This window comes from Littorina saxatilis, linkage group LG5 (genome assembly GCF_037325665.1).
Source record: "Littorina saxatilis isolate snail1 linkage group LG5, US_GU_Lsax_2.0, whole genome shotgun sequence".
Lineage (NCBI taxonomy): Eukaryota > Metazoa > Mollusca > Gastropoda > Littorinimorpha > Littorinidae > Littorina > Littorina saxatilis.
This window is the reverse complement of record NC_090249.1, coordinates 6,740,117-6,755,144: the sequence shown is the minus strand read 5'-3', so window position 1 is coordinate 6,755,144 and position 15,028 is coordinate 6,740,117. Positions and strand designations below refer to the sequence as shown.

Here is a 15,028-nt window from a genome sequence, read left to right as displayed (position 1 = left end):
AAGGAAACGTACGTTTTATTCACTAGCATTTTGTTTGTTTTTATTTTGGAACTTTTGCAATCTAGCTGTTTTGGGTCTGTATATATATGTGTTGTGTTGTATGTTTCAGTGCTGGCGTGGGTCGGACGGGCACCTACATCTCCATAGACACGCAGCTGGAGCGGGCACGGGCAGAGGGCATCATTGACGTCCACAACTTCGTGCAGCTCATGCGCACACAGCGGGTCAACATGGTGCAGAGCTTTGTGAGTACACAAAGAGAGAGAGAGAGAGAGAGAGAGAGAGAGAGAGAGAGAGAGAGAGAGAGAGAGAGAGAGAGAGAGAGAGAGAGAGCAAGAGAGTATGCATATGTGTGAGAGGTTGTCTGTCTGTCTGTTGATCTGTTGGAGAAAAAGCCTGTATTTGCAAGAAAAGGTGTCGTTGTTGATGTTGTTGTTGTTGTTGTTGTTGTTGTTGTTGTTGTTGTTGTTGTTGTTGTTTTTGGTGTTGTTGTTTTTGGTGTTGTATTTTGTGTGTCTTTTAGACGGTTCAGTCGATTTCTAGTTAGTTTGTTTTGTTTTCTGTGTATTTGTTTCTTTAGCCACATCCACTCAATCAAAGTGCATGTGAATTTAGCGAATTAATTAATGAACGTGAACTGTGTGACATTTTAACAAAAAGATACGCCAGGTCTTTGCTCAAAAGGGTTTTCAGTCAATTAGGCTGTACGACTTAAAGCACCTACCACATAGTTGAGATCATTTCCCTCCACATTTGAGAGTTTTTATTTGTCAGCCTGAATTGCTTTTGCCACGCATTTCCCAAGAAAATCAAGTTGGGGAATATGTGAAATGTGTGGAATTGACACTGACGAAAGAAACGAGGAAATAACACGTACCCCTACAAGTACAAGTCTCTGTGGATTTTGCAATAATATCTGTCAGCGGTGCACCAATACCAGTCAAAGTAGCTCTCTCCATCCCCAGCCTCCAACCAGAAAAATGGATGTCGTAAGAAACTGCCAGCTATTTCGATATGTCTCAGTATGCGCGACACACAAGAAAATTGACTTCTTTTATTGAGAATGTCTAGCGTACTCCTATATATCCATAACTTTCTGGCCCAGACACCGCCTGTGTTCGTCGCATGTTGTTATAAGCAACAACTTTTCAACCGTGAATTATGTTGAACCCCCCCCCCCCCCCCCCGTTCCCCCCCTCCCCACCCGTCCTTCTTCTCTGAGATCACTTTTATTTGGTGCCGCAAAAGTTTTCGAAAAGTTGTATTGGTGTTGTCAGCTCCAAAAGCAGTATATCAGCATATTGGGGTTCGCGCAATGAAATATACCCTAGGCGCCGAACCGTTGACGCAGAAGTAAAATCAGAAAGATGGCGGTGCAAAGGTGGAATTGTTTCGTTTATAAATGAGACATTATTTGATTAAGTTAATTTTAGATTATTATGTATCAACGCTGGTTGGAACGTTTGACCGATACCAAGTTATCTGTGTGTTTGACCGATACCAAGTTAGCTGTGTGTGTTTTTTTTTTAAGTGAAAGCCCAGTTAATGAAAACAATTGCGTTTGTGGTGTAGGCTGTTTGGACATGCAGCCATGGGGAATGCACTCCAATCCAAGTTCCACGAGGTGAAGATCGCTGAGGACCATAAAAAAGTATTTGAATTAACATTACAGCAACTTTTGAGAAGAAAATAAGACAAAGAAAAAAACTATTAAACAATTAGTCAATTAATCAGTCAATTTTTTTTTTTTTTAAACAGACAAACAAAAGAAGAATTAGAAAGATTCATTTTTAATCAACCGGAAGAACAATTCCAAAAGGGACACCACTCCACTCCGTCGTGCTGAAGATATTTGAAGTCCGGACAACTCTTGCAGAAGGGCCGTACGCCACTGGAGTTAAGCCCCTTAAACATTGTAGTACAGAAAAAAAATCGAAACAAATCGTGAGTGAGCACCACAAGGGTTGTGATTAACGACGACACCAGCGTTTCGCGATGGCCGTAAGAACTGAGAGCGGCGCTTCTGGATTAAGAATATCACTTGTTTCTATTTCTGTTCATTATGGCACTGGACTTTTCAGAGTGCGGATTGTACGTGTCACCTCGGTGCGGACGCCATACTGGTTATTTGTCTTGTCTTCGATTGTGATTTGGTAGAGTGGGTGCTATGTAGTTTTTGAGCAGAACATTTGAGTTAGCATTTTTCTGTTCTATCTGTTGTTCTTTTCGTTCTTTCTTACAATTTTTCTTTCATACAATTTTTTTTTTTAGTTTTTGTGATTTCATAGAAAGGATGCATGCCTTGCATTTTCTCGATGCTAAACTTTGAATCTATCTTTGTCTCTGTATGTCTGTCAGTCGGTCGGTCGGCCGGTTCCGTTCTCTCTCTGTCTTGATTTTTTACTGTGTCTCTGTCGGTGTCTCTCTCGCCCTGTCTGTCTGTCTGTCTGTCTGTCTCTCTCTACCTTTTTGTTTTCTCTCTCTCCTCCCTCCCTCTCTCTCTCTCTCTCTCTCTCTCTCTCTCTCTCTCTCTCTCTCTCTCTCTCTCTCTCTCTCTCTCTCTCAGATAACGTCTTGTCTGTCCTCCTACGGATGAAATGACTGTTGCAAGTCCATGGCTTTCTCGCGCGCCGTCTCTCTAACGAACCCCACTTTCGGAACCATCACCTTACCATTCAAAACCTCCTCCATCATTTCACTACATGGTAGTTATAAAACTGGGTCAAGTCAGTCAGAGAGAGAGAGAGAGAGAGAGAGAGAGAGAGAGAGAGAGAGAGAGAGGACTTTAATGCCAGGTCTTTTTGGGAGTATATAATTAATATGGCTATCATCTATGCTTTGTGAGATGTCTTGGCGAGCGTTTTACTCCACCCTACTCAGTCCTACTCCAGATTGCCCAGCCGAGTCAGTAACCTCCTCTCATTCCGGTACAAATACCTTTGACGTCTTCAGACCTTCAGCAAAAAGCTGTCGGTGCTTTTTATTGAAGTGTCCTTCACAGAAGCGACGTGTAACTCGCTTTCGAGACGGAGCCATCTTTCGCTGGGGAGAGTTTTTATCTCGGCGGCTCCGGTCCGCTGCTAGTGCTGAAAGCTCTGTCCATAACGACTAATGCACTTTCGTGTTTTACGTCAGTTTGATCGCTTGATCCCTTGTACCGTCGTGCTGTTTTGGGGGGATATGAGGTTATGGTTTCGGGATTGGGGGTAGTGGTGATGGGTTGGATGGGGGTAAAGTATTTCACAGAGAGGGAGGGGGGAGGGAGGGTGTGTGTGTTTGAGAGAGAGAGAGAGAGAGAGAGAGAGAGAGGGAGAGAGAGATAGGGTGAGAGAGAGAGGGTGAGAGAGAGAGGGGGTGAGAGAGAGAGAGAGAGAGAGAGGGTGAGAGAGAGAGAGGGGGTGAGAGAGAGAGAGAGAGAGGGGGGGTGAGAGAGAGAGAGAGAGAAGAGAGAGAGAAGAGAGAGAGAGAGAGGGGGGAGCTACAGCTAAATGGCTGCCGTCTGGAGTAGCAACACGGAACTTAGAAACAATGAACACCAACAAAACATATCAATGATATGCTCCAAAAAAAAGGAACAAACAAGTCGCGTAAGGCGAAAATACAACATTTAGTCAAGTAGCTGTCGAACTCACAGAATGAAACTGAACGCAATGCAACGCAGCAAGACCGTATACTCGTAGCATCGTCAGTCCACCGCTCACGGCATAGGCAGTGACATTGACAAGAAGAGCGGGGTAGTAGTCAATCCAAACATATCATATCTATATGTTTTTGGAATCAGGAACCGACAAGGAATAAGATGAAAGTGTTTTTAAATTGATTTGGAAAATTTAATTTTGATAATAATTTTTATATATTTAATTTTCAGAGCTTGTTTTTAATCCAAATATAACATATTTATATGTTTTTGGAATCAGCAAATGATGGAGAATAAGATAAACGTAAATTTGGATCGTTTTATAAAAAACATATTTTTTTTACAATTTTCAGATTTTTAATGACCAAAGTCATTAATTAATTTTTAAGCCACCACGCTGAAATGCAATACCGAAGTCCGGGCTTCGTCGAACATTACCTGACCAAAATTTCAACCAATTTGGTTGAAAAATGAGGGCGTGACAGTGCCGCCTCAACTTTCACGAAAAGCCGGATATGACGTCATCAAAGACATTTATCAAAAAAATGATAAAAACGTTCGGGGATTTTATAATCAGGAACTCTCATGTCAAATTTCATAAAGATCGGTCCAGTAGTTTAGTCTGAATCGCTCTACACACACACACACAGAGACAGACACACACACACACGCACATACACCACGACCCTCGTCTCGATTCCCCCCTCTACGTTAAAACATTTAGTCAAAACTTGACTAAATGTAAAAAGACAGAGTAAGACAGGGTCAGACTGAGCGAGCAGGTAACTATAGGTGTGTAAGACAAAGTGAGTGAACGAGCGTTGCTAATTGGTAAGTTGCTTGCCTGTTTGCTCGCCTGTTTGCGGGGCAGAGACAAAAATACCTGCACTGAAAGGGAAAGCCAAACAAAATGAGTATTGCTGCAATGACTTGCACAGCACCAAGCCACTCTTTTCTTCAGAAATTAGTTGTAAATGGAAGACCAAAAACCTTGCGCGATCTTGAGACAAAGACAGGGATTGAGGGGCTGAAAGGCTGAAAAGCCAACCAGATTAGCTTTCTTTCCATATCTTGTCAAAAGCATCAAAGTACTCTTCAGAGATTTCACGAAACAGTTTCAGACGAAAGACCCCCAAATCTCATACGATTAAAATGACAAGCTTCGGTTACGAAAGGTTTACGGGTGTTTGTCTGCGTGATTCAGTCTTAAAAGCTGACGCGGTATTTTCAGCTTTGAAATGTGAATCTGTGTCTGAGAACCCACTTTTCAAACAATTCCGACCAGTACTGCATTATTGCGAGAGAGAAAAAAACCCAAAGATTTCGCTCAAAACAGACGTAGAGATCTAGAGGGAACATCAAATGCCTTGAGGGAGCGACAGCTGATTTAAGAACGGGGTTTTTTTTTTCTCTGAGGGAGCTCGAAGTCTTGTTGGGATGTTTGAAAGTGGTGGTCTGGAATGAATAAAGCCCCCCCGCGGGTTAGGGGGAAGAATTTATCCGATGCTCCCCAGCATGTCGTAAGAGGCGACTAACGGATTCTGTTTCTCCGTTTACCCTTGTTAAGTGTTTCTTGTATAGAATATAGTCCATTTTTGTAAAGATTTTAGTCAAGCAGTATGTAAAAAATGTTAAGTCCTTTGTACTGGAAACTTGCATTCTCCCAGTAAGGTAATAAATATATTGTACTACGTTGCAAGCCCCTGGAGCAAATTTTTGATTAGTGCTTTTGTGAACAAGAAACAATTGACAAGTGGCTCTATCCCATCTCCCCCCTTTCCCCGTCGCGATATAACCTTCGTGGTTGAAAACGACGTCAAACACCAAATAAAGTAAAGTAAAGGATGAATAAAGAGGGGGTTTAAGCAAATCTGCGCTTTTTTGTTTGTGTTGTTTTTGAAGCATATACATTTTGTAAGAGGCGTAAACCTTTTTGCGGCACGGTTGGCCTAGTGGTAAGGCGTCCGCCCCGTGATCGGGAGGTCGTGGGTTCGAACCCCGACCGGGTCATACCTAAGACTTTAAAATTGGCAATCTAGTGGCTGCTCCGCCTGGCGTCTGGCATTATGGGGTTAGTGCTAGGACTGGTTGGTCCGGTGTCAGAATAATGTGACTGGGTGAGACATGAAGCCTGTGTGTGCTGCGACTTCTGTCTTGTGTGTGGCGCACGTTATATGTCAAAGCAGCACCGCCCTGATATGGCGCCCTTCGTGGTCGGCTGGGCGTTAAGCAAACAAACAAACAAATAAACCTTTTTGACTCGCAGGCCCATATATAAACTTTAATCCAAGAAAAACGAAGAAGACTTCTGCACTAACCCAGATTTGAGAAAATGTCAGTTTTACGTCCTCACGGCAAAGCCATTAGGGGCATGTTACACGGGAAAATCCGGCTTTGTATAAAGAGGGCCCCAAAGGGGGGGTATCATCACGATCACGGGAAGGGAAATTTTAGCTTTCACGATCACAGTTACCTTGATTTTTCACAAACACCTTGACGAATAGAGGATCATAGAGTGATACAGCTGTGAAAAATGTACGTTGAAAATAAAATGCTTTGACAATAATGCCCATCACGATCACGAACACAAATGACGATCACGATCACGAGACTTGATTTTTTTTGTCATCACGGATCACGGGCAAAGTCCCATCACGATCACCGAAACGGAAATTTTGGCAATCACGGTCACAGAAAGGTCAAAAAACGCCAATCACGATCACGATTTAAAACCCTTTGGGGCCCTCTATAAACATCAACCAGATTTTGAGGAAGCTTTTCTTTTATTTCGAGCGTGCTTTCTTTCTCTCTTCTTCCAGTAAATGCACCGTATCAATATGATGCTGGGCAAACTATATAATTTATATAAGTGTAGGACCACATGAGAGTTAATAACATTATCATTATTCTTGCAGCAAGTACTTGTCAGCCGTGGACCATTACTGTGGAACATATTACATCCAACAATATCTCAGTCAAGGCGAGGTGTTGCTGACTTGGGACACTCAGAAATATTTGTTTTTAGAGAGTATTGCAGTTCCTCGCTGGACCATGGTAGTAGAACTAGTAGAAGTAGTATAGAAGTAGTTGTGTGTCAATGTGTATGCGTGCGTGCTTGCGTGCGTGTGTGTGTGTGTGTGCGTGCGTGCGTGCGTGTGTGTGTGTGTGCGTGCGTGCGTGCGTGTGTGTGTGTGCGTGCGTGCGTGCGGGCGTGTGTGTGTGTGTGTAAGAGCGTGTGTGTGTGTGTGTGTGTGTATGAGCGTGCGTGTGTGTGTGCGTGCGCGCGAGCGCGTGCGTGCGTATGGTTGTGTGTGAGCCCACCAAAGTGTGTGTACCAGCGACTCAGACCAAAATATGTTTGTCTTCAGCGGTTACCTTTATACACTTGAGTATAACTGCGGGGTTGTTTGGATCGGTTCACGGCTGAGTCTCCCGGGGTACAGTCACTACATGGCAGTACTCCAAAGAGTCTCGTAGCTCATGCCTGTCACCAAAGACAGATTGATGCAAGGGATAGGGAAGAGACTTTTAACAGTGTTCACTGTATCGCTTGATGAATATTTAACCCTTTTGCTGCCAATCAAAACTTCCTGACTGCCAGGGAATATTGGAGTTCGGGGTGTAATAATTCACAAAAAATTCTAGCTCCAAACTGACAGTAGGTAGAAAAGTAAAACCTATGTTATTTTTAAAAGAAATTCAACCAAGAATCTGTTTTTAGTATCTAATCATGGAAATAATGCACAAGTGCAGGACGGGTATACCCGTCCTAAGGCAGTCAAGGGGTTAAAGACATTACTATTTTCACAGCAAGTATTGCGACAGTATACTATGACGGTGCTAGAATGCACATTGCGAAGGCGAGTAACAATGCTGGGAGACTCAGACGAAAAAAATATGTGTTCTCTTAGCTTGAGGTTATCGCAGTACACCGAGTTGAGTACAACTGCGGGGTTGTTGTGTTCAGTTTTGGGGGGTAATCCCTCGGGGTAGATGTGGCAATAAGGACAACATTGACGCAAAGACCCGTAGCCCTATGCCCAGAATATCTCTCGACTACCTGCCAGAGGACCCCAACAGGCTGGCGATTGACGACGACAACGATGTTTTGGCGATGGCCAAAAGAATAAAGGATGCTCGGAAATAACTCTGTCGGGTTTGTATGGGCTGTGAAAGAGTGAATACTCTTGCTTTTAGTGAGGCAAACTTTCCCCACGGGACATTACTGGCCAGTCATTAGTGAGGGGGGTGTCTGATACACGTGGACAAGGAGCATGTTTATTTAAAGCTTGCCTCACTAAAAGAAGAGTATTTCACTCTTTAGCAACCCAGACAAACCCGACAGAGTTATTTTCGTAGTGCTGCTATTGAGAGCGACTCCTCTAGCGTGTGGCAGACGGAAGGGGTGTTGTACAACGAAGAAACTAACACTGAGAATATCTGTCTTTCCGGACTTGTTGTCTAAATGTAGCATTGCCGTGAGACAAACGACAATAGAGAGTGGACAGTAGACAAGAACAGTAGCTAAATGTAGTATTGCCGTGAGACAAACGACAATAGAGAGTGGACAGTAGACAAGAACAGTAGCTAAATGTAGTATTGCCGTGAAACAAACGACAATAGAGAGTGGACAGTAGACAAGAACAGTAGCTAAATGTAGTATTGCCGTGAAACAAACGACAATAGAGAGTGGACAGTAGACAAGAACAGTAGCTAAATGTAGTATTGCCGTGAGACAAACAACAATAGAGAGTGGACAGTAGACAAGAACAGTAGCTAAATGTAGTATTGCCGTGAGACAAACGACAATAGAGAGTGGACAGTAGACAAGAACAGTAGCTAAATGTAGTATTGCCGTGAGACAAACGACAATTTATAGAGAGTGGAAAGAAGACGAGTACACTCATAATATTGTAGGCGCATGACTGTAGTGTGATAATCAGACGAAAACAATCCTTCACCCAGGGGCCTCGATACTAGGGTACGTTACTATACTATAATACCACTCTGGGTGCATGGTTATAGGTCACTAAACCAAAGTATCCCTCAGGGAACGCCTGTAACCGAACAGACTAATATAATACCATGATGAATACAGAAGAGGCGTGTGTCGCCTTGCGAAATACTGTCCCCGAGGGTAATAAATATAGTACTGCGTCGAAGTGAATACACTTATGGCCAATACCCTAAAAGGAGTATCAACACTGAGTCGGGCTTACTAATGTTTGAACTGAACCAGACTACGGTAGCACCTAAGGGTATGCAATGCGTGTCGCTAAATAAGGAAACGCAGACGAAAATAGGTCCTTAGCAGAATGTTGAAGAACACTATTGTTGCTTCATGCACTACCAGTCTTCACTATTTCAGTCATTTATCTCATAGAGTATGGTTTCTTGGGTTGTAAGAGATGCTATAATGAGGGGAAAAAAGGTTGAATGGTGTTATTAGGAAACACATGTACAAACAGACAGACTACTGGCATGAACAGAACAGGAAGGCGCTTACGTGTCACTTATGCTAAATACTCGTCTCGAATGTAAGGCCCCCCCCAAAAAAAAATAGTCTGTTTACGGTAACCCGACCGACCCTATTTTTTTCGCGCGACCCTAGACTTTTTTTGGCATTTGGGAAAAGAAAAAAAAAATCCCGACCCTATTTTTTTGGCCTATGTTACCGTAAACAGACCTAATAAATATTATTGAGTCTAAGTGAACCTAGTATATTGCCAATACCCCAAAAGGAGCACAGAGAGTCGGGTTTACTCCAAGTTTATCTTTTGGTAAGTTCTAAAATAAAAAGTTCTGAGAATAGCCAGGCTGCTGTGGTACCCTAGGGCGGGCGTGTTTCTACATTCACACTCCTTCTCGGCATAACAGGTCGGCTGACCATCTGAGGCTTTTACATGGGATAAGACCATCCCTCTGCATGGTTCACAGGTGGCTTTTACATGGGATAAAACCATCCCTCTATATGGTTCACTGGTGGCTTTTACATGGGATAAGACCATCCCTCTACATGGTTCACAGGTGGCTTTTGCATGGGATAAGACCATCCCTCTACATGGTTCACAGGTGGCTTTTACATGGGATAAGACCATCCCTCTACATGGTCCACTGGTGGCTTTTACATGGGATAAGACCTTCCCTCTATATGGTTCACTGGTGGCTTTTACATGGGTTAAGACCATCCCTATATATGGTTCACTGGTGGCTTTTACATGGGATAAGACCATCCCTATATATGGTTCACTGGTGGCTTTTACATGGGATAAGACCACCCCTATATATGGTTCACTGGTGGCTTTTACATGGGATAAGACCATCCCTCTATATGGTTCACTGGTGGCTTTTACATGGGATAAGACCATCCCTCTATATGGTTCACTGGTGGCTTTTACATGGGATAAGACCATCTGGTTCACTGGTGGCTTTTACGAAACTGATTCAACAAATATGATTCCAACTGTGAATAAAGAGCACCCAGGCTGTTCATTTTTGGTATTAGACCAATTGGATGGATGGTCTTTTCCCATGTAAAAGCCTGGCTGGATCTGAGATGGTGAGCCGAAGTGTTTACACGAGAAGGAGTGTGCCTGAAAAACAAAGAAGACACAAACAGTTAGACAGAAAGGTGTTAAAGTATAAATTTGATTACAAAAAAAAGACCAATGAAGAAGGATGCTCCCCGCAACCAAAAAAAAAAAAAAAAATGAATGGCAAAAAATAAGGCTTGAAGCAGCCTGCATTCAACTGAGGTAACAAAAAACAAGTCGCGTGAAGCGATATAAAAACATTTAGTCAAGCTGTCGGCATTAAAGTTAGCAGATGAACACAATAAAGAGTCATCGCCGAGACCATTTTTAAGATAGTCTCGACTAACCACACCCCAAAATAGAGACGGGTCACGCTCGTCTCCGGGTAGCGTGGAAACGCAGTACTTACTTAACCTATGTTCTGTCATTCTGAGCACATTTTTAGAGTAAAAATGACATATTTATATATTTTTGATTTCAGAAGAAATTGAGGAATACGATGCAATCATTTTTAAATCTGTTAGTGAAAATTCGATTTTAATGACAACTATAATGAGCAAACTAATTAACTAGATTTTAAGCCTCCAAGTTGAAATGCAATACCATAGTCCGGGCTTCGTCGAAGGTTCCTTCACCAAAATTTCAACCAATTTTGTTCAAAAATGCTGCCTCAACTTTAATAAAAAGCCGGATCTGACGTCATCAAAGACATTAATCGAAACAATGAAAAAAAACCGTCTATATCCAGGAACTCTCATGGGAAATTTCATGAAGATTGGTCCAGTAGTTTTCTCTGAATCGCTCTACACACACGGTACACACACATACACACATACACACATACACCACCACCCTCGTCTCGATTCCCTCCGTCTATGTTAAAACATTTAGTCAAAACTTGACTAAATGTAAGAACGAAGAAAAAAACGAAGGAGACGTAGACAAAAACAGTATTGCAATACGTTACTATTGCTAATACCACTCCAAGATAATGTCAGTCACCACCTCATGATGCAATCCTTCAGGGCAAAGTACCATCAAAGAGATTAATCGTGGCGGTGCTAGAGAAGCAACCTCTGTCGCGACAGAACGCCGTTTTTACTCGAGTAAATGTATTACGCTTGCCTCAAACCTGAATATATGCACGGCCAATTGAAGAGAAAAGAGGGTTTCCTCTGGGGGTGAAGTGCACGAGAGAGTGTCCAAGTGAGTGGGAATCAAGCGTTGGGTCGGATTGGTTGATAAAGAATTTTATTTGAGATTTTAACCTATCCGACCTAGTGCATGCGCCACTCCCAGTTGGACACTTTGCTATGCACACCACCCCAAATCTCAGGAATAACCAAGTTCTGTCGTATAGTACATTGGGATGGATACGTTGCCTAATAAGGCTGGGGCAGACAGAATGTCTTTGTCCCAAAGCCATCGTAAAGCATCATTACCGTCACTATGTGGTGTAGGGTTGGTCGCTGAGTAAAAGAGTTCCTTCAGGGGAGGCGGCGTCTGGGTTAGCAGTGACAATAATGCTTTCACTAGATGAGTAGCTTATGCAAAAGAACACACGTTTGCCTGAAGTGTAATGCTTTAAAATAATCGAAACGGCGTACATAGGCTATGCTACGTCTGTTCATCAGAGAAAGTAAATAGGCAGGGGTTTCTACGGCTCGTTTCGAAATTACCAACTTCTGTCGTGCCTGAGGCTGGTTGTATTACTATAGTATCCGCCGTCTGACAGCATTAGTAATGTGCAGTACTGTAAAACTCTTCGGAGGAATACTTTCTGTCTGTCAGTCAGACCTTGTTTTGCTCCCAAAGCCATTGTAAGACGTTATTGCTCCCGCCATATCTTGGTGAAGTGTAGGTCACTGAATTAAACAGTCCCTCCAGGGTAGTCCTCCGTCTTGGTTAGCAATGATATTAATGATTTCTGTACCCTCGGAGCGTATGTCAAAGAGCGCACTTTTCCCACAAGTGCAATAATGATAACATGTGTGAAAATTGAATACAGTTGGTTTCTCTTTTTTTCCCGAGGCCAATGCAAATGTCTGTACCATCTCGTCGACAGACTAATCACATGAGGGTTGTAGACCATTGTGTAAACAAGTACGTTATTTGGGGTAGGCGGTTTTACCAGTAACGAATGACTTGGAGACCCGCCAGACTGATCCATTTCCCCTTGGGCAATAGTAATGGATGGCAACTTCAGGCTGCATGCATGACAGGGGTAGGCGTGTAACAAAAGCAAACGAAGGATAGTTTCCTTCCCGAAGGCTGTTAAAAAGATACAAACAAACAAACAACCAGAGCGAATCCTAAATAGCCGATTTATGCTTTGCATAAAGGCGGCTATAAAAACAACTACCTCGGGGAAGGACTTGGAGGTTAAATTCGACGGGTATGCGTATTGAGCAAAAATTCATGTTGCCCTCAGTATTGCCGTAAGAATTAGACCTTAATACGTTTTACAGTGTGTTCACATGGGGGATACGACATGTAAAAATTGCTTGTTGTTAAGCCTAAAACTTGTTACCAGTGTCGGACAGTTCAGTTTGTGAATATGTTCTTCTGTGGGTGTTTTTTTTCTGAGGCTTGGTTTGTCACTGAAGATTGGACATTAAAATATTCACGATGTGCGCCTTCTCCCTCCCTACAACCCCTCCCCCCTCTCTCTCCACTACCCTCCCCCTCCACCCACCCAACCGCCATCATCATTTACATCCGAAAGAAACTATTACCAGAGTCGGACAGTCGTGTTAGTATGCTCTTCTAACTTTTTTTTAGGCCTTGTCCGTCATTGAGGATGGACATTGAAATATCTACGATGTGCGTTTCCTCCCTCCCTCCCACCAATCCATTCCCCCACCCCCTCCAACCAGCACAACTCGAGGCCATGGCAATAAGGAAGACGAGCCTTGCTTTAGGGCCGGACAAGAAGACTGCTGAGTAATGCACTCTCTTGTCCCGAGGGAGGTGGATGTGTTAAAAAGAATGAGAATGAGACACCCCATGAACGGAGATTGGGAGGATGCAGGGAGAGCTCGAAGGGGGATGGGGGGGGGGGGTAATAAAATGGGGATGGGGAAAAATATCAGCGGAAAAGAAGATGAGATGGGGGGATGTAAAAGACAGGGTTCTTCTTCAACTTCTCTTTCTTCTTTTCTTTCTCCTTTTCCTTCTCCTTGTCCTTCTTCCTCTGAATTGTCCTTCTTGTTTCTTCTTTTTCGGCTGCTGTTGAAAATAACAAATACCGCTGACACTGTTATCTGCTAGAGAGCTGTCGTCAGTAGACCCATGTTGTACACAGACGACCAATAAGCAAATCAAGGTGACGATATACTTAGATATTACACAGGTCTGGATGTGCAGTTATCGTATGGGGAGGACGGAGTCACACAAACATTGTTCAGTTATAATGGGGGGAGGTTGGGTGGAGATCTTGGTCACACACAAAAAGCAAGCACTTCTTGAGAGCAATGATCCGTAGGGGTCGAAATCCGTGTCAGAAGAAGAAGAAGTCGAAGGAGAAGAGGAATGGGACATCCCGACCATTCTCATTCTTTACAAGACTCCGGGTAACAAATGACCACAGTTATTGGAAAGCCATGGCGGTGACTCAAGGCTTAGCGGACTACTAAATCCCACAGAGAGGAAGGAGATACGGAGAGGAGCACTGGAACCTTTGCTTGAGACAAAAGAATGAAAACAATTAGATAGCTTTTCGCCACAAAGGACACCATAATAAATGGGTGGCCATTGCCCTTGGGGTGGATTCAGTGGTTCGTGGGAATGTCTTTTGGGATCTCAGGAGGTGGCGAGTGTTAGTGGAGAATTTCTCTCATATCGTCCCGAGTGTGAGTCAAGGTCTCGGAAGAAGCAAAGTTTGGGGATATTTCTTTCTATGGAGAATGCAATAAATGGCCAGTGCTGTTGTCTTCTACGAGAGGACAAGAGAAGCTAAGACCTCTTTCACGATAAGAGTGGGCGTTCTCTTGTTTTGTCCTTACCTTAATTAGTGTCACTGAAGACACGAGAAGCAACGAAACATTGGGGTGTTTTTAAGGCGATGGGAATAAATGGACGCACAGTGCTATTGTTAATGAGTGGGAGTGTGTATGCGCGTGGTGTGCACGAGGATGTATGCACGTGAGTGATATTTGTAAATGTGTATTATTATAATATCATCTTTGTATTTATATTATCCAAGCGGAGCGCGGGCGGAGCCCGCGCGTAGCGAGGTAGTTTTTTTTTTCATCTCCCAGCACTGAAAATTTTTTTGCCAAGTGGTGTCTGTCTGTGAACATTGTTCTAGAATTCATCTTTTAGCACAATATTAGCGACACTGTTTGGACAATTCTATTAAAATTAGGCGTACAAACTGATTTTGTTTCGGGGAATCCTCTCAGAGGATCAGAATTTTCATATAATATCATCGGAAGCTGTTACAACGGGAAAATGTGAAACTTTTGTCACTTTTTAACATGGAATTTCATCTTTGAGCGTTTCAAGCGGACTTTAATAAAATAGTTATTTGCGAATTAAGCAGCGGAAGACACTCACCGGTTCAACATGTGTATGGTCATTAAACCTCAAAACATTTCAGTAAGTGGTTTAGACAAACACCTCCGACATGTGAGGGTGACTGGTTTGTAGCTGAAGAGTTTTTTTCTAAAGTGTGTTCTAAATACAAATGACGTACTGGTAATGATGTAATGAGTTGTTCTAATCTTGTTCTTGGAACTCTTGCTGTTCCAAGCTTGTTCTTAGCAAGTCTTGGTGACGAGAACAAAGACTATCAATGAAATCTTTAGAAATAACCTCTGACAACGACGACGATGACGACGACGACGACGATAACAAC

The 15,028-nt window shown here is 43.0% G+C and overlaps 1 protein-coding gene and 1 long non-coding RNA gene across 2 annotated transcripts in view; both read left to right on the top strand.

Moving 5' to 3' along the window:
* LOC138966208 (uncharacterized) overlaps window positions 1–15,028 on the top strand; it is a 349,546-nt gene that overhangs the window by 258,304 nt on the left and 76,214 nt on the right. The window lies entirely within an intron of this gene.
* LOC138965922 (receptor-type tyrosine-protein phosphatase epsilon-like) overlaps window positions 1–15,028 on the top strand; it is a 103,492-nt gene that overhangs the window by 61,345 nt on the left and 27,119 nt on the right. Inside the window, exon 15 of the mRNA XM_070338002.1 lies at window positions 110–245. Within this exon, the coding sequence (XP_070194103.1) occupies window positions 110–245 (136 nt within the window). The remainder of the gene's footprint in view (window positions 1–109; window positions 246–15,028) is intronic.